This window comes from Trichoderma gamsii (genome assembly GCF_001481775.2).
Source record: "Trichoderma gamsii strain T6085 chromosome Unknown Scaffold_15.2, whole genome shotgun sequence".
Classification (NCBI taxonomy): domain Eukaryota; kingdom Fungi; phylum Ascomycota; class Sordariomycetes; order Hypocreales; family Hypocreaceae; genus Trichoderma; species Trichoderma gamsii.
The window spans coordinates 449,480-467,033 of NW_020171352.1; the positions used below are offsets into that span (position 1 = coordinate 449,480).

At 51.6% G+C, this 17,554-nt stretch overlaps 6 protein-coding genes across 6 annotated transcripts; 4 read left to right on the plus strand and 2 right to left on the minus strand.

Annotated features, from left to right (window-relative positions):
- Nucleotides 1-961: 961 nt before the first annotated feature.
- On the plus strand, nucleotides 962-1,611 carry TGAM01_v205048 (hypothetical protein; the record flags this gene model as incomplete). Its single annotated transcript, XM_018803495.1, has 3 exons — nucleotides 962-997; nucleotides 1,079-1,395; nucleotides 1,521-1,611. 3 exons carry the CDS (start codon nucleotides 962-964, stop codon nucleotides 1,609-1,611), a joined length of 444 nt encoding a protein of 147 aa, XP_018663192.1.
- Nucleotides 1,612-3,610: 1,999 nt separating this feature from the next.
- On the minus strand, nucleotides 3,611-4,271 carry TGAM01_v205049 (hypothetical protein; the record flags this gene model as incomplete). The annotated part of the gene is made up of 2 exons (XM_024549565.1): nucleotides 3,611-3,619; nucleotides 3,708-4,271. 2 exons carry the CDS (start codon nucleotides 4,269-4,271, stop codon nucleotides 3,611-3,613), a joined length of 573 nt encoding a protein of 190 aa, XP_024405697.1.
- A 374-nt stretch (nucleotides 4,272-4,645) lies between these two features.
- On the minus strand, nucleotides 4,646-5,047 carry TGAM01_v205050 (hypothetical protein; the record flags this gene model as incomplete). The annotated part of the gene is made up of 2 exons (XM_018803494.1): nucleotides 4,646-4,963; nucleotides 5,030-5,047. The coding sequence occupies 2 exons, from the start codon at nucleotides 5,045-5,047 to the stop codon at nucleotides 4,646-4,648; spliced, it is 336 nt and encodes a 111-aa protein (XP_018663191.1).
- A 1,330-nt stretch (nucleotides 5,048-6,377) lies between these two features.
- Nucleotides 6,378-8,639, plus strand: TGAM01_v205051 (3-dehydroquinate dehydratase I; the record flags this gene model as incomplete). The annotated part of the gene is made up of 1 exon (XM_018803493.1): nucleotides 6,378-8,639. One exon carries the CDS (start codon nucleotides 6,378-6,380, stop codon nucleotides 8,637-8,639), a length of 2,262 nt encoding a protein of 753 aa, XP_018663190.1.
- A 1,333-nt stretch (nucleotides 8,640-9,972) lies between these two features.
- On the plus strand, nucleotides 9,973-10,184 carry TGAM01_v205052 (hypothetical protein; the record flags this gene model as incomplete). Its single annotated transcript, XM_024549566.1, has 2 exons — nucleotides 9,973-10,042; nucleotides 10,147-10,184. The coding sequence occupies 2 exons, from the start codon at nucleotides 9,973-9,975 to the stop codon at nucleotides 10,182-10,184; spliced, it is 108 nt and encodes a 35-aa protein (XP_024405698.1).
- Nucleotides 10,185-14,022: 3,838 nt separating this feature from the next.
- On the plus strand, nucleotides 14,023-17,198 carry TGAM01_v205053 (fungal specific transcription factor domain-containing protein; the record flags this gene model as incomplete). Its single annotated transcript, XM_024549567.1, has 5 exons — nucleotides 14,023-14,252; nucleotides 14,310-14,819; nucleotides 14,894-15,061; nucleotides 15,128-15,306; nucleotides 15,385-17,198. 5 exons carry the CDS (start codon nucleotides 14,023-14,025, stop codon nucleotides 17,196-17,198), a joined length of 2,901 nt encoding a protein of 966 aa, XP_024405699.1.
- Nucleotides 17,199-17,554: the final 356 nt, after the last annotated feature.

Genomic DNA, 17,554 nt, shown 5'->3' on the forward strand with positions numbered 1-17,554 from the left:
AAAAGACGGTGTCCTCTTCCAATGTCGAAAATGCCAATTGGACGAGCTCGACCGCGATGGATTGATGATGCGCGACCCCGATTTCGAAGTCACAGAGATAGATGCGAATTGCAGAAGCAGAGAAGAGCAGCTGCAGTCCAGCGCAAACAGCTGATCTTTAGGCCGATTGGAAGTTGCTGCAGCCGTGACGTGCGTTCAGCTCGCTCGCGTCTGATTGGCCCAGAGACGGACAATGGGGTCGGCAGTTTGCACGCGGTGGCTGAGTGGGGCTGGGGAAGACGGCGAAGAGTCGATTCCATTTCAGAGCTTCTCCAGCTTTGATCAGCGCTTACTGCGACGACTTGCGGCGCTCGCTACCCTACAGGCTGCCCGATTTACAGTTTGGGCCATCCGGCGATTAGCTGCCTTTTGGCAAGATGGCACGGCGCCCATGACAAATAGCTTGGTGTGTTTAGTTATTCTCGAGACTGGTAATTAGATCTCGGTGCGAATGAAGGGAGTCTGTGGCAGTGACAGCCGGTTGAAGCATCGTCTTATACCAGGAAGCCCTCTATTCAACCTAAGCGCAAAGTAGAAACCAGAAGCGGTGCCTCAGCGAGCTGAGCTTAAAGCAGTAACGAGATGTGATTTGGTCTGTAGAAACAGGCAATTCATTTTCACGCCTCGTCATGAAGGCTTAGGTCCTGTGCCAAGTTTTTGCGCCACCCGTGAAGCCACTGAAGCATGCGCTCATCGCTGTCATTATGCAGCCAACTCGGCAGCCCAGACGCCAAAGAGGCATTGATTTGCCCTCTTATAAATGTCGCGTGAACCCAGTTGCCAACATACGTCAAACCACAACTTGCTCACCACTAACATCCAGAGATATCCCTTGCTTCCAGAAACATCGTTTGCTTCCATAGTCCTGCCTATTTAAACAAACCTAAATACTAGCTATTGAATATCGTTAACAGTCGAAATTATGTCGTCGTCTAACCATACCGAGGTGCCCGTTGAGGTAACAATGAGTCGCCCATGTTCTGGCCAATCGAGATACCGTTTATTACCAAGCTCCTAAAACTTACACAAGCTGTAATAGGAATCATACGGCCAAATGTGCTGGCTCACTGTCCCCGTTGTAAACATCGACAGGGCCAAGGCCTTTTATGCCGAGATATTCAACTGGGACATCAGCCCTGAAGCCATGCCCAGCGATCGGCCCGGCGTCAAGGAGCTCCATCATTTCAATCGTGGAAAAACGCTGCATGGCGCATTTGCCGTGATGGAAGATGGATATCACGTCATCAACCAATCGATGGGTTCAACAGATGCCATTTCCGTTCACCCGAGCTTTTACGTCAAGAACTGCAAGGATACACTCGAAGAGGTTGAAAGACTCGGTGGTAAGAAGCACCTGTACGTTGACCCGATCTCTGTCTTTTCTTTCTCTCATTCTATCTTCTTTTCGGAAAGAAAGAGGAGAAAAAGAGCAAGGATAATGACGAAGATAGTAAAAGTAAAGCCTGCTGACTATTCTCAAGGCACAAGACGGAGATTGGTGGGGATATGGGCCATTATGCTCGATTCATCGATACTGAGGGCAACTTGATCGGAATCTGGTCCAAAATCTGACTCGGATAAATAAATGACAGCTCCATGGCCTTCAGCTACCTACTAGCACATGGTTCATGCAACTAGTCTGTCGGTGGACTGCTGCTGCTGGTAGTAATTCGACGGAAGAAATATTGCGTGTTTTATGCTTGCTTATGGAAATACATTAATAACGAGAGCCTTTTGTTGAAAGATATTCCGGCCTGTTGTATGTTTGTCAAGCTTGGTGTCTGAGCATGAAAAGTACATGTAGAATCCAACTCCGTACACTTTCCAATTACATGCTATACCACGGCTCATCCTGACCAGGGGCCTGGGTGCTTGTTAGGCGAAGATACTTTTATTGCTGCTTTGCCGGATTCCGAATATCGTTGAGATGGCCCGGGCAAGCAGGGGGCGGGTATGAGAGAGTGGGAACCTCTTGTCTGCCGCTTGACGGCCGCTGTCTTCTCCAAGTGCTCAGATTCTCCACGGCCCGATGCCTGCCAACTTTATCCCACGTTGCATCTATACCTTCGTAAATGTACATTTACTGTTAATGGCAAAAACCAAGAGACACCGATGCGAGAAGCCGCGCCGGAGAAGCCTCATGCGGAACTGCGGACCGTTGCCGAGCCGGACTACTAGGTACATGCAGTTACCTAGTCCAGAAGTCTATCTACGTGTATCTAAGTGTGTTCGCTTTAGATTGCTGCTTTTGGTAGGTTGTATTGTTGTGTAAGGCAAAGTACCTAGCAGTTACCCGTTTGATATTGGCATTCCATCCGTCCGAAGGATTGGTACTTGAAGAGAAAGGTGATTGAGCATCCTGGTTCTATTACCTAACACCTCGGCTGTAGCTCAACAAGATACGTATAATTAGTCTACATATAAGAATGATCAGTTATCATGTATACCTAGAAATCGCAGTTGCAGCAGTAATAGCAGCAGCAGTAACGTTGAGTGCATGTAAATAGCAGCGACGAATACACGTAGTAATAGTCGTAGAAGTAGTAGTAAACGCAAAAGTAGCTTTGTAGGTACATGTATGCTACAACCAGAGTGCTGGATAAGGTACCTAATAAAACCGAGGTGCTAGATAGCTACATGTTACCTTTCCCTACATTTACTTAAAATGGTAGGCTTTTCATAAGTGCCGGGCAAATGATAGGCACCTCACCAAAGTTTGAAAGCGGGCGAAGCCTCCGCTGACCAAGCCACGGGTCGAAAATATCACAATCTTGATACACCATTACATGACAGCTCGTGGCACATGTACTTGGGCATAAGAATTCCCTATCTCGATACGCTATGTGTGAGTTCTTGCGATACTGGACTGCCGAGACTCTAGCTGCCTATTCGTGGAATTTTATTCTAGCTTGAACATTTTTGGAACGCCTACACGATGACGAGATGGGCGAACGTGCTCATTATTCACATCATGTATGTACTATCTAAGATCATGGTATTAGTCAGTATCGATCGCATATCAAAAGCCGTGCGAGGAAGACAAATTCGTGTTGTTTAGTAAACTCGCAGCGCTTGCCTCATGTTCGAAAGAAGGAAATGCAACACTACCTCATCTGTTGAGAATCACATACCTACATCAGATACTGCTTTCTATGGGAATCGAATCTCTTACGCCTTTGATCTTGTACGCCCGTGCGCGATGGATCTATTATTATTTGTCTACATGTAAGTATGCTCCGCGGGGGTCAAGACCATGATAATACGTGTACTCAACCCAGCTTCGATGACTGAGCAACGAAGTCGTCCACGCTGCTGATCTCAAATAAGGAGCTGGGCTTTAAAGTACCCGTGGAACCTATGGAAAGGTACACTCCGGCTTTTCTGTCCCCCCACGAAATCTGGAGCCAGTTCGGTCTTATTCTGCTAGCGGTCGAGAGGGGCAAAGGCGAGATACTACTCCTACACGTAACTTGGTGTTTTGAGCTTGATCCTAACTCAAAAGAGTCAACATGAAATGAACAACAGTGTCCTATTGCCTAATACTATGCAGCAAACTCGAAGCCAATACTCTCTAGCAGCCCTAGATCATATTACTGGATTAGTCGTGAATTTGGCTAGTTTACCGATAGACGGGTATCCTGCTGACAGGCACATCGAATCTTACATACATGTACAGAACAAACAGGGGATCGTATGTCGCAAACTGGCAGATTACATATAGCTGAGATGACATTTGCCAAAAGCGAACAGATTAACTCCGAGTCGACGCCGCTAGTGTTGCAAAAATTGCAGTACCTACCGACTAGAGTCTGAAGCACAGCCCTGGCATCGTTTTTTTCCACCAGACGTGATAGGAAGGACTTGTATTTTCCTGATGGAGTTTGCCCGCAAAAGGACGGGCAGAGGATAGGGGATAAGGGATGGCGATATTCCGCGAAAGGCATTCTATTCGCAAGATAGGAGACACTAGTAGCAGTATTTGCAGGAGAGGCTGTATAATCGGTCATGTCTGTGCTCCGTGGGGATTGATACGTGGTAGAGAATTCCTCCGGCTTGAGTTCCGCGGCGTTCACTAATGGCAAACAACGGGCGGTGTTTTTTGTCTGAAGTAAAGCTCCTGCTGACAGGAGAACACGAGCAACAATATTGAAACAATCAGAAGATGATAGAATAGCGTTGTAGTACTTGGGTACTTCTAGATGCCAGTCCTGGAACCGTGATACGCTTCCCATCCTTCGTGCTTCCTACGCCCCGTATCATCTATTCCATAGCTCGTTTTGAGCCCCAAGCCAAGAGGAAGGACGCCCGCTTACATGTACGGAGATCACAGGAAATTTGGCTGGATCCAGTACCTCCGCAGAGATAGAACTGAAGGCTCGATGCAAGTTTAAAGAATTTGACGTCTCATTGGGGGGTAATCTCGGCCAGGTATGCGGGGGGCTCGCGCCGTGATTGGCGGAGAATTGCTGCGTCCCAAACAGCGCCGGCAAATAGGGAGAATTTCTGCTCTCCGGCGCTGCGCAAAGGCCTGGCTAGCGCTGCTGGGCCTGTACTGTTGTGGCCTTAGCGAGGTCAGCCTTGCCCGCCGCGAATGGCTACGGGTCCACTACCAGCCAGCGCCGTTCTTCAGGGCCCTTGCCAAGCTTGCCTCGAGCGCAGAAGCTCCAGCGGCTCCCGCGCTGGGGTTGGCGATTTGCGGTGCACCCCACCAAAGCTGGGCCCTGGGACGGAGAAGAATGACTGGCGCGCAAAACCCCACGCTGCGCGGGCTTCCATGCTTAGCCAGGCCGTGTACAGGCTCTTTTTCAACATCAACCAAATCCTCCTCGCGGATTCCTGACGCATCGGGCCCGGCCTCTCGTCTAACGAACCGGCTCTGTTGCAAAAGCTGCGTTGCGAGTCGCTGCGATCCTGTGACCTGGAGCTATCGCACAAAAGTCGCCAAGCAGCGCCAAGAGCCTTGAGCGTTGTTCTAGGCGCATCCTGTCACTTTGTCCTTCTCCATCATCGCGGCTGCACCTTTTTTGCCTCTGTTCAGAGTTATATTTCCCTGCTCTGGATTTTTTTGCCTCCCCCCTTTTTCTTGTTATCAGTCGATCACTCAGTGTCTGGTGGGTTGCAGAAACAGGTTTGCGACTTCGTCTCAAGGGCGCAACCCGTGGGATATCTAAACCCGGGAACAAGCAAAGTCTGCTGCGGGAAAGCTGAAAGAGGGAAAATAAAGGAGGGAGAAGAAAAGGAAAAAAAGAGAAAAGGGTACAACAGCTTTTGGGGAAATTATGATAACCGATCTGCTCTCGCTCTTATCACAAGCCACCGACTGTTAAGCCCAGATTCTGGACCGATTAACATCTTACGACTACGACTACGACTACGACTACCGATTTGCGTATCCGACACACACGAGCGGCACACACCACCGAGCTCGGTCTCGCCTCTGGCCTATAGGAAGCATCAAGATTCACTAACGCCTCCGCTTCATGTAAGTCTTTGGTCCAAGGAGGTGCCAGGGACCAACTGCTTTTTCCAGGAAAAAGAGGGATCCTCTTTAATCTTGGTTGGCCTCTAATCTGCGTATACTACTGCGTATACTACTGCGTATTGCACAGAGCCGAATCCTCTGGGCTGCCTCTTATTAAGGGCTGCGATCTGCTGTCTCTGGCAACACCGAGCCTGCCTTCGCCACTGACGCTAGAATTTTCCACAATCATTCTGTCTCTTCTCGTGTTACAGCTGCCGGAGACTATCCGGTCCATCGGTTGCCAGTCGGTGCTCCTACTGGCTTATTGGAGCGGCTGGCTGCATGAGCCACTATTTTGTCGATAAACGAACACCGCCCGCATCGCAATCCTTCTGCTGCTGCGACCTGCCCGAACCGGGGTTTCGTCTCAATTCTTCAGGGGCCGTCCGAGGCCTTGATTCGTAGCGCAACTAGACACCATTCTTCGCGAATAGCTGCTGCCTAGTGAAACTCGGAGTTTAGCCGATCTCGCGGATTCAGTTACCAGGCTCGCTGTACCTATCACAGCCCAGCCAAGAGTCGAAGCGCTTTCGTCGCCCGCAACACTAAACCACCGCCCCTTGGCCGTCGCCGCTGCGGGATTGCAAGAGAGTGAGTGCGTCTCTTTACAGTTGAGCTCAATTGCTAGGCCCATCTATCCTCCGCCTCCCCTGGGCTCATGTAACGTGGAGTTTGCCAGGGCCGCTAAAAGACACATAACATTTGAACCGTTCTGCAGGCGGCGTCTTGCATTTTACCGGGAGGGCCGACCGCCTGGAGCTCGAGGGATCTGTCAGTTTTCATCGCTCGGGCTAAGCTAACCCGGCACAACTCTACAATGGCCGCTGTCCAGCAACTGCTGGTAAGCCCATCGCCTGCGCCAGCACCTGTGCCTTCACAGCGAATCGCCAGCCAAAGCGCGGAATCTGGCAGCATGGACGTCGATAGCAGCGCCAGCAATGACCCGGTTATGATTGACAGTGGACTGATGAAGGGCGCGCCGCAGACGGGCGATGCTCGGATAGTCGTCATCGTGTATGGGCAGGGGCAGGACAACGTCGTCTCTGTTTTCGCAGAGGTTCTGGGGAAGCCGGTCAAGCTGAAGCAGCACTTTAAAGACGTTGATCGTGAGGACGAGGGCTTTGTCATTGGCCTGCCGCTTGGAGACGCCAAACAGGATGTGGAAGAGAGGGACCAGCAGCTCCTCGTGGCGATTAATGCGCACTGCGTCGACCTAGGGATGCCTCCCGACCTGCATCTCTCCATCCACTGCGACTATGAGTTTCTCTATACCCAAACGCCCTTCTCTAGGCGCGACCTCGCACGATTCATCTCATTCACATTGGGCCAGACTAGCCCGCACAGTCAGCTGATGGCTAAATCGAGGACGTTCTTCATCTCCACCACATTTCCAGACGTTCATGCGGCTCTTCCCAACTTGGATATTCTCACCGTTGGGGCTGATGCGGTCGAGATCCGTGTGGATCTTCTGCGCGAGCCCCAGGGCGATGGCGCCTTTTCTGATATCCCGAGCCTGAGCTACGTTGGACAACAAGTCATGCTGCTGCGCCAGCGAACAGAGCTTCCCATCATCTTCACCACCAGATGCACAAACGAAAATGGAAAGTTTCCCATGGACAAGCCCGACTTGTACTATGATTACCTCTACCGGGCCGTCCAGTGGGGCGTCGAGTATATCGATGTTGAGTTGTGGTTGCCTGAACAGATTCGAAAGAAGCTATACGAAAATAGAGGCAACTCTCGCATCATGTCTGCATTCCACGACTTCTCGGGCACGTTCAAGTGGCCATCGCAGTACGCACAGGACGTTTTCGTAAAATCCAAGCAGTATGCCGATATCGTCAAGATGATTGCCATAATCAACGACCACAACGAGAACTTTGAGCTTGAGTACTTCCGCTCAAAGATCAAGGCCGAGTATCCAGACGCGCCGCCACTCTCGGCTGTCAATATGGGCGAAATCGGTCAGTTTTCGAGAACGCTGAACACGGTATTCTCACCCATCACGCATCCCCTACTACCCATCATCGCGGCTCCTGGCCAGATGAGCACGGCCGAGATCAACGGCGCCCTGGCACTGCTCGGTCAGCTTCCAAAAAAGTACTTTTACGGCATCAGCAGCGCTGCTGCTCGGAACATTGCCCCGCGAGCGCCCTTTTACGAGAAATGCTTCAACGAACTGGGACTACCACACCAGTTTGCTGTGGTAGAGCGCCAGCACAATAACCCGGCAGGCATCCAGGCATGGTGCAACCAGAGAGACTTTGGAGGTGCCTATCTCGACCCGGGGCTTTCGTACCAGACCATCATGAGACACAATCCTTGGTTTGCGACGCTGCAGAACGGCAAGGGACCAATCCTGTCCGAGGCGGCACAGGGGATTGGTATCATTGACACAATCGTTGTGAAGCCTGCGGCTTCCGGATTGAACGCGACGCCGCCGTCATATGACGGTGCACTACCGCCGGGAGGACAGCCGGGCTTGACCTCGAACACCTCATTAGTCTTTGACAATGCCAGCTGGAGAGGCATCCTGTCCACACTAACTCGTGATCTAGCCCCCTCTGCATACTTTGACCGCACTGCAGTAGTGCTAGCATTGACCGCCGACGACGCTGCGCCAGTCTTCTTTGCGCTGAAAGCCCTCAAGATGTCAAAGATATACACCGTTGGCTTCAGGACGCCATCCACATTGGCCCGAAACGCGCCTCCGATCGAACAATTCATCAGCATGGAAAGTCTTCAGCGTGCCCGATCCGTGGCAGACAACCGAGCGCCGTTTGTCATCATATCAGCCCTTGGCCGAGGCAAGAGCAACATTGTCGGCATGTTACTGCGAGTTTTTGGAGAGGCCGATCCCGAGGCGTCATCGAACACGAAAAAGGTCTTTTTGAACCTGGCCGAGGCGGCGTCGCACCAGAAGAACGATCCCGTTGCAGTTGCCGAACAGAGCGGATTCACCGCATACGACGCGGCTGACGTTGCGGCCTTTACGACGGTCGAGAGCCTGCGGCTGCTTGTTGGCCAAAACGTTCCATATAGCTTCGTACGACTGGCTAGCGGTAGGAACTTGTTCTGAGAAGCTAAAACGATTTCGATTCTTGAAAGGATCTGGCCGATATTATAATACCCACTGAGAAACGGTCTAGTCCTCGTATTATTGATGGGGGGCCAGCGCTGAGATAAGAGAGGGATTTTTTGTCTACTGAGCTGTTTTCTTGCATGTAATTTTACTCTTTATCGGGGAAAGCCAACAGGAAGACGGTTGGTGTCCTCTTTTCTCACTGTTGTTTGGTGTATTTGCATCTGTGGCGTTGGAAGCGAAGCCAGTGGCCAGAGGAGAGGGTATGCATTGATACATGGCGTATTGCCGCGGGAGGGGGTGGATGTTTTTTTTTTATCGTCTCTTTTTGTCTTTTTATGCTATCTGTTTTGATTCTTATATATATATACCATCGAATACGGGAGACATACGCGCTGTATATAATCGATGAAAGGGAAAGGAGAGATTCGGGTTGATATCGGAGATTGCGGCTTGTATACGCACTTGCAAAGAACGTGGAGGATCTACAGTACAGTCGAGAGCGGAAATATATCCGACACCATCATCAGCATTATTACGACGGGAACTTGCCTGAATGTGTACCATTGATATACGACACAACACAAGCCTAGACCAAAAATCAACAACATGGCCCTCGGAAGTGAATCTTGCGCATGGTGATCCCTCCCTGGTCGGTACCGTAAGCGGGCCTGAACGGTCAGCTTACACACCTCGTACATTGCATCGGGGCGACGGGCAAGAACTTTGGGGCAGTAGGGATTGGCTGAGGGGCGAACAGCGACAAAAAGGGAACGGATGCGGCCGGACGAATGAGTAGGTTCTTTGTGCTACGGCGAAAAAGGGAGCTGCTGACCAAAAACTGCCGATTACAGATATTTATTGCCCTCAAAGAGGTGGAATTGAATAACGAAGACAGTATGGAGTTGTGGAAGTGGTTTTTGCCCCTCGACTGATACCTATTCCTCGTTAGCTTATATCCTTGCGACAGACAGCTAGGGGTCTTTTGTAATAGCATCATAGCTCCTGGACCTGGAAGTATGATGCAGGCGACGCAGACCTCTATCTGGAGTTGGTAAAGCGGCCGCGCTCGTATTCACGAACTGCTAGGTACAGTGCCTTGATACCTGGTACATAGCATCAGGAATCGAGATAGGGTTGGCTTTGGACAACAGCTTACAGAGGAAAAGTTACGAGTTCCATTGCCGACGGCATAGCGCCAAAGAGCACATCAATAGCATCAGATCTGCATGCGCTTTGGAATAAGCGCTGACTGAAGCGAGCTACGCATGGCTTGTTTTTTTTTCTTGCGCCTACTGTCTTTTGTCCAATACCCTTTCCTGGCTGCCTCATGCGCTCGCTTGCGCTTCTTTTCTCGCCTTCATTCCAAATCGTGCTTACAAGGGTTTCACACTATTTAGGTACGTTGTCAAGTTTGTACAACTAGCAGTACCTAAGTATAAGTTGATGTTTGGCGGCCTGTTTCGCAAGCTTGGGATCTGGGCTTGGTAGCTGACAAGGGGAGGGGCCGGCGGACACTCCCCGTTTCCTCAAGGGCCCTGAATCAGCAAGCATGCATCGTCATACTATGCCGAGTGTAACGGCCCTGCTGGGCTATGCGATTGCCAACCGAGCTTTTCTTACCGCTGCAAGGGCGTTGCGATGATAGTACTATGTACATACTATCTCGGCAACATTAAGCGCGCGGTGGGAAGAGGCAATGGGTGTTGGGTATATGTCATGTCTTGTTTATCCCCAAGTTGCTGAGTTTGTTTCTGTTGTGAAGACGAGTTGAAAGCGGAACCGAACTAGGCTACAAAATTGCATAGCGTCTTTTGATACTGTATCAATTCCTGCTATTCATGGTGCTCGGATCTTGTCCATAATGATGCTCCATTGACCTTAAAGACAAGAGATTTTTATCAACTCAGACATGACTCTTTCTTCTGTAATTTTCGAATTACAATTGCTCCGGAAGTATCGAATCCTCCATAGATGCGAGTCATTTGCAACGGCCTGTCCGTTATGAAGTAATGGTCATCTTTTATTTTTGGGTGTCCAATGGGGCCAGTGGTGAGATATACGATGATATACGATGCTACCATAACCAGCTAGGAAGGAGCTTGATTCCCCGAGTTAGCTCTTCAGCTCGGCGGCGGCCTAGCCGAGTCCCTGAAAAAAAGTCCAATTCTTGGCCCGACACGCCACTATTGTGAACAAACAAACCTTGCAATCTATTCGTTTATATGTACTTGTCTACGATATGCACCTCCATCTTGAAGGGGGATGGGCGGACGGCTAGCAGTACTAGGTATGACTTGGAATTGATTCCGCGCGGGATACAAGATGAGATGGTTTCAAAGTTGGAAACCCGATTCCATAAAGTGGAGGCGTCTCGTTTAACAAGGACTTGTTTCCTTCTTCTAGTTCTGTTTTAGGAATTTGTAAAGGAGCATCCAGAAGAGAGGAAGCGGACAGACTTGCTTGCTTTCCTGCCCCTAGGTATCTAACCTGAACCCCCCCCCCTGGTGTCGTGCACGGCCGAGGCCCGTTTCGATCGATTGATTAGATTCAGTGCGTGCCAGCCTAGTGTTTTGGCTTACTCAGTTTCGGGGGACACGGCACGAGGGATTCAAGCTTAGTTTTGCGGGAGGCGTTTCCTTTGTTCCGAGTTTCTGAGAGTGTTTGTCTCTTTGTAACTCCTTTTTTGATTTATTTTTAACTGGTCCTGTAATATGGCAGGCCCAGTATCAGTCTACGCTGTGACAGATAGATAGTATGGGCTACTAGGCTGTACCAGCGCGGCTCTAGTCGGGTTTACTTCAATGTGGCTCTCCAGACAAGGCCAGGCGACCCCTGTTAAACGAACAAAAAGACAAAAAAAAAAAGGAACAATAAGAAATAAGAGGAGCCCTTTACAAAGTTAGCCCTCTCTGCTGGGATGGGAAACCCTCTTCGCTGGGCTAAGATGGAGCACCTTTTTTTCTGCAGGGCATGCCCAGTCGATGAAGGCGGCACGCACCCCAGCCACCCCCACAAGATACCACCCAGTGGGAAATGGCATGGACGACTGGGGGGGGAGGGATACAGTATCAGGTAGCACGAAGTCGTATACTTAGTTCCAAGAGTTACCTGTATCAAAGAGGTGAGTAAGCGAGAAGCGCGCGGGATGAGCGAGAGCCTAGCTTACACGTACATAGATGCAGCTGCCATCACATCACAGGAATCGGAATCCCGAGGTCGCGGATTCGTCTGAGGCTCTCTCGAGAAAGAAAACGACCGAAAAATGTGAGAGACAGGCTGGCTTCTGCTCGGCAGTTGGACGGGGCTGTCATCAAAAAGGAGAAGAGCCCTGTGCGTGCCTGGGGCCAAGTTTGAGCCGGTGCGACTGCAGCGTAGCACTAGCATGCATGGAGAAGGCAGACCCTGGTCCGTGGGTGAGATGAGACCGCCAGCGGGCTTGGAGCGGCAATACTCGTACGCAGTTGTGTAGGCGTGCGGTGCGAAGAAAAGGCCGGACTCACGTTTGTCTCTACATGTATGTATGTATACTGACAGCACGGGACTCAATGTGCGTGGACCTACTGTACGCTGCTACTAATCTGATATATGCATGTATCTAAGTCTCCTCTTGGCAGGGCTTCTAACCGATCAATGGTATCTTGACGGCATGCCCGGTGCGATTGGGTGTGTATTTGCAAAGTAGGTGCATGTACAGATCTATCGCAACATGTGCATACATACACTCGAGCCGGGTTGACGATAGGGCTGAACGACTATCGCATTGTATCGCCTGTTGAATGCAACGCGGCTCACACCTGGCCTCAGTTCGTTCAGCGAGGGTCCGAGTAAGAACCAGTTTGCCAATCAGCCCTATTCGCCTTTTTTTTTTTACAACGCATCGCATCGTCACATCATGTCACGTCGGGCCTTTGCTCCTCTCACGAGACCCGGCAGCGTGGGATGGTGCGCCGCTCTCACTGCATGAAGAGATTGGATTGACGGCCACGATGTCACACGTTTGCTTGGGACATCGCCCGCAGCAGTACATGAGAGGAGCGTTTGCGAGGGCGGTACCAGTTTAACGCCGAATTACCTGTGGCCAAACGCCGCCGTCCTTTGTCTTATTCACATGCTTGCTGGGCGTCTACAAAGCTACTGCTGGTGATCTGATCTGCAGAGCCTGACGACAAGTCCTATTCCGATGGACATCTATTCCGAGCATTGTGTCGCCGGCTCTTACAACTCCATGGACCAAAATAGACAACTACTATTTCTCTCATGCCACCACTTGCCAAGTCTCACGGGCAAGGGTTCCGGCCAAAGTGGGGATAGCCTGACGCAGTGCAGAATCGTGGCTTTCAACGTGTGTAAGTTTACCTAGTAGTTAGTACATGTACTTGTAGTAGTTTCCAGGGAGCTCAGACTGGGCGGAGTGCCGCTTCATAAGGCCGGCCGGCGGACAGGGCAAGGAATAGGCAAGGCAAGCCAAGGCAAGGCGCGGTAATCCACGATTTGCTTCGGAATGGGGGCTGCCCACTAGACGCTGCTTAGCCTCGACGGGCATCCCAGATTGGTCCCTTTGCTGCTCTGCGCTGAAGCTACTTGTTCATAGGGCGCCAGGACTAGCAAGCAGCACAAGCATGGGCGGGTTGCCGAACAGGCGTAGCAGCCACACCCGCAGCTCGGGTTATGGTGGGTGCCGTTTGGGGGAAGGACGCCGAGCAAGGGACCATTTGATGCACTGAATGAATTCTCGACACCTGCAGCCTTTTCTGGTTCCCCCAAAGAGAGGCCGAGCCTGAACTGGACGCAGCCTATTTTGCACAAGTCGAGATTGATCCCAGACGCCCAGTAGCGATCACCGTGAGCTATATCTGCTGCCCTGATTCTGCGGCGTTTCTGTCCTTAATTCTTGCATCCCGACTTTGACGATTGCAGTGGGTCTGGGGTTGCGAGTGTCTCGACACCAGACAAAACCGCCGTCCATCTCAGTCTTGCAGCAGCAGCATCTTGCGTCTTGTTTACTTGCGCGACAGCCCAGGCACGACAACCAGAGCCAGCGTGGTCATGAATGAGTCGCAGATCCGGCCAGTGACATCCTCGTAGCCCGCAAACCGCTAGGGCTCCCAAGGCGGAAACCACTTGTCCCGTCGCATCTTTCCGGCAAACGTCTCCTGTCCCTCCCAGCGCCGCCAATCCTCGTCCGCCCGCAACCTCAGCCTCACGGCCTCACGTCGCCCGTCTTCACCCCTTTTTTGCTGTATTTTCTCCGTCAATCTGTCTTGTCCGTCCGTGACGCTGTTGCCCGGCTGGAGACATCGCCAACCGCCGCGCCGGCCTCGCACCGCATCCCGCACCGCAGCCTCGGCCCGCGCGTCTTGCAGCACCACCAACCGCAATGAACGCTCCGCATCGCCCTGCCCAGCCCGTGGCTCTTCCGCCGCAGCGGCCCCAGGTTGGCATTGAGCGCCTGCCTGCGCGCAACGTCAACTCGGAGCCTCGCGAGTCCATGAATTGCAAGTCGTGCCGGAAGCGAAAGGTGAGTCTGGCTGGCATTGGAGCGGCTTCCCCTCCTGGCTGCTGTTGCGCCGCTCCCCTATTTGATATCCACCGTGATTATATATTACTGTGCGCAACGCCTCTTTTCTGACACGGAGTGTTTCTAACCTTTTCATTATGAATTAGATCAAGTGTAATCGTCTTCGTCCATCTTGCGAAGCGTGTCTGGTGTTTCAATGCCCGTGTGTATACGGTAAGTTCTGATTCCGCCTCCTTATGGTGGGGTGGAGGGGGGGTTCCATCCGAGAGCCACGAGCGAGCTCTTGGAGACATCCACGTCGCGGCAACCCGGTTTTTAAACTTTGGCACAAGTACTCATGCCCATTGGTCCCTTATAGATGCCGTGCCCAAGAAGCGAGGGCCAAAGACTGATGTCTTGGAGGCTCTCCTGAAGAGAGTGGACGGGTTGGAAGCCAAGCTGAAGGAGAAGAACGCCGAGAGCGAACAGCCGTCAGAATCGTCAGAATCGTCGACGCAAGAGCCGCAAGCAGCGGAATCATCGACAAAGAGGCAGCCGGCCGAGCGAGATGCCGCAGAACCTGTTGCTAAGCGACGGGCGACCGAGGAGAAGACGACGACAACGACTCCCAACGTCACAGAGCTGCCGCTTTTTTCCCCACAGACATCGACGACTGGGTGGGTTGCGCCTCGTCTTTATATATTGGCATCAGCTTTATTGAATACTAATAGAATACTAATCACGACAATAGAGACCCCGCCACACCCTCCATACAGACGGATGCTCTTCTCGACACCTACTTCAATCGCTTCCACAACAAGCCTTTCCACATCGTGGATGAGACGCTGATCCGGAAACGCATCCAACTCAACCAGCTTCCGCCCTTTCTGTTCAACGCCATTGCCGCCGTTGCCGCTAGGTATGTTTTCATCTTCGCACTCAGCGTATCCTCCTTACTGTGACCACTTTCTCACTTCTCATATAGACATACGCCACATTCCAATGGGTTTCGAGCAGCCGTCAAACTCGGTGATGACTATGCCTCTCGCGCTAGGAGCGCAATCGACATTGATGAGCCTTCCATTGACAACCTTCAAGCAATTGTTCTGTTGGCAATTGCATATACCGCCTCTGGAAAGGGGAGGAAGGCCTTTATGCTAATCAGTACGTACATATGCCCCCCTGCCAGTTAGGCTTCTATCACATGTTAAAAGGAAATGGCACATCTAACCTTGAATACAGCCAACGCGATTGGCATGATCATGGCACTCGAGCTACATCGTGAGATGGACCCACAGGCTCAAATTACACCCCTGGAACGCGAAACTCGAAGACAGCTCTTCTGGTCATGCTACTTGTTAGATCGCTTCTCAGCCTCTGGTTCCAAGCGTCCATCCCTCATCGGCGACGACTGTATTGCTCTCAGACTCCCCTCATGGTCTCCAGTGGTTTCTGGAATGCCAATGCCCGTGGACGGCGACTTCTTCCTCTGCGGATCCAACCTGCAGTACTTCCAGGGCAGCGGCAAAAAGTCCCAAGGCACTTCGGGCATGCTCATTGACATAACGCGCATCCTAGGCGTGACAAATCGATATCTTGCAGCCGGAGGTGTCAAAGGCGACTCACATTTCCCTTGGCACTCGCTGTCAAATCTATCCAAGATCAGACAAGACTTGGACGTCTGGGCGTCCGGCACAGATGGCGTTTTCGCCACGACAGATGTTCTATTTGGTCAACCCGACTCAACCGTTCTCGTCTTGTGTAAACTAATCTACCATCTCATTCACTGCTTGATCTACCGACCTTTCCTTCCCATCAGCCTCGCCGAGTTAGCCGGAAATGGACAGCACCAGTCCTGGCAGATTGAGGCGACCAACATGTGCTTCTTCCATGCAAATGCCATTACGGAGCTGGCAGAAATGGGTAGGCAGATGCAGACTATTGAGTGGCCGTCATTCGTCGGCTACTGTATCTGCACCGCCGGCACCGTTCACATCCACGGCGCGCATTACGGCAAACAAGGCACCAGCGGCGAGATGAGCGCCTTCTCCGCCTCCTCAGATTTCCTATCACGCGAGATGCAATTCCTGAGCGACCTGCGGTTTACATGGGCCATTGTTCAGCACCAGCGAGACATGCTCCGACGGCTATACGAGGCTCATCGAGAGCTGGTCAAGACACTTACCGGAAGCGCAATGCGATATACCCCCGGTTTCCAGCTTGAAGACTTTTTCGACAGATATTCCAACATTGGAGGGCCCGGCGGACCAACTTTCCATTTCGACACGGCCAATCTTAGTTTGGCGGATGAGCTGGTTGACTACTCCAATGAACCGACTCCCTTGTCCGACGTGCAATCTCCTTGGCCCACGGAGAACAGGCCGAGTCACAAACGGAAGAATACGCCACAACCTTCCCTCCAGGGCATTCCTCTGCCCCTCACCCCTACCATGTCGGTGACGAGCTATCCCCGCCAAACTATGCCCATGCAGTCGGGGTTGATGGCCGCTCCGTCAAATCCTGCAGTCGCTGCCATGGCTGAGATGATGCCCACACACCTGGATCCTCAACAGCAACAGCAACATCACATGAGCGCCATGCGCAGCACTGTCGACTCTCATCCAGCCATGGGCGGCTATGGTCTTCCGCATCCTGCTCACCCGGGTGCAGGCCCAGGAGGCATGGCGGCCATGGGCGGCATGGCCTTTAGTCCTGCATTCACCTACAACCTCGCATCTTCCCAGAACCCATCCAACATTCCTCAGCAGCCAGCCATCAACGATACCAGCGGCGGGTTCGACATCATGTTTGGAACTATACCTGCCAGTGCTTATGGCAGTCCTGCGACATGGCAGGCGGGAGTCGGCCAGGCCACTCCGGGCGCTACGGCTCCCAGCCCGAGCAACAAGAGCCATACGGGCAGCACTGGCACGACGGACGAGAAGGATCCTTTTATGAGCTTGTTGGAGCAACTTGCCAATGACGAGCAGAGGCAGAATAGTGGGCTGAAGAGCGAGCTTGATTTCTTCTTGTCGGGCACAGCAGGTTCCTCATAACTTGATGGCCGAAAATAAAGGACCACTTTCCGCATGTTTTATCCTTGATCTTTGGTCATCTTCTTTCTGATTTCTCCTCTCGAATTTCATTTTTCACGATATGATGATATTGAGACACATATACATACATAGCAAGCTCTCTCTTAGCTGGGTAAAAGGGAGAAAAACGATACTTACCAGCCGCAAAGAGTATATATATATATATACGTTGACGAGTTTTAAAGAAGGGACTCTGCACACCAATTCCAATGAAACACTTGTACAAAAAAAAGATGATGTTACGTGGGCTGCTGTATGTATTTATATATGTCGATGAAGGTGCAGGAAGGAGTTGTTGATCTTGCTCCGTATGTATA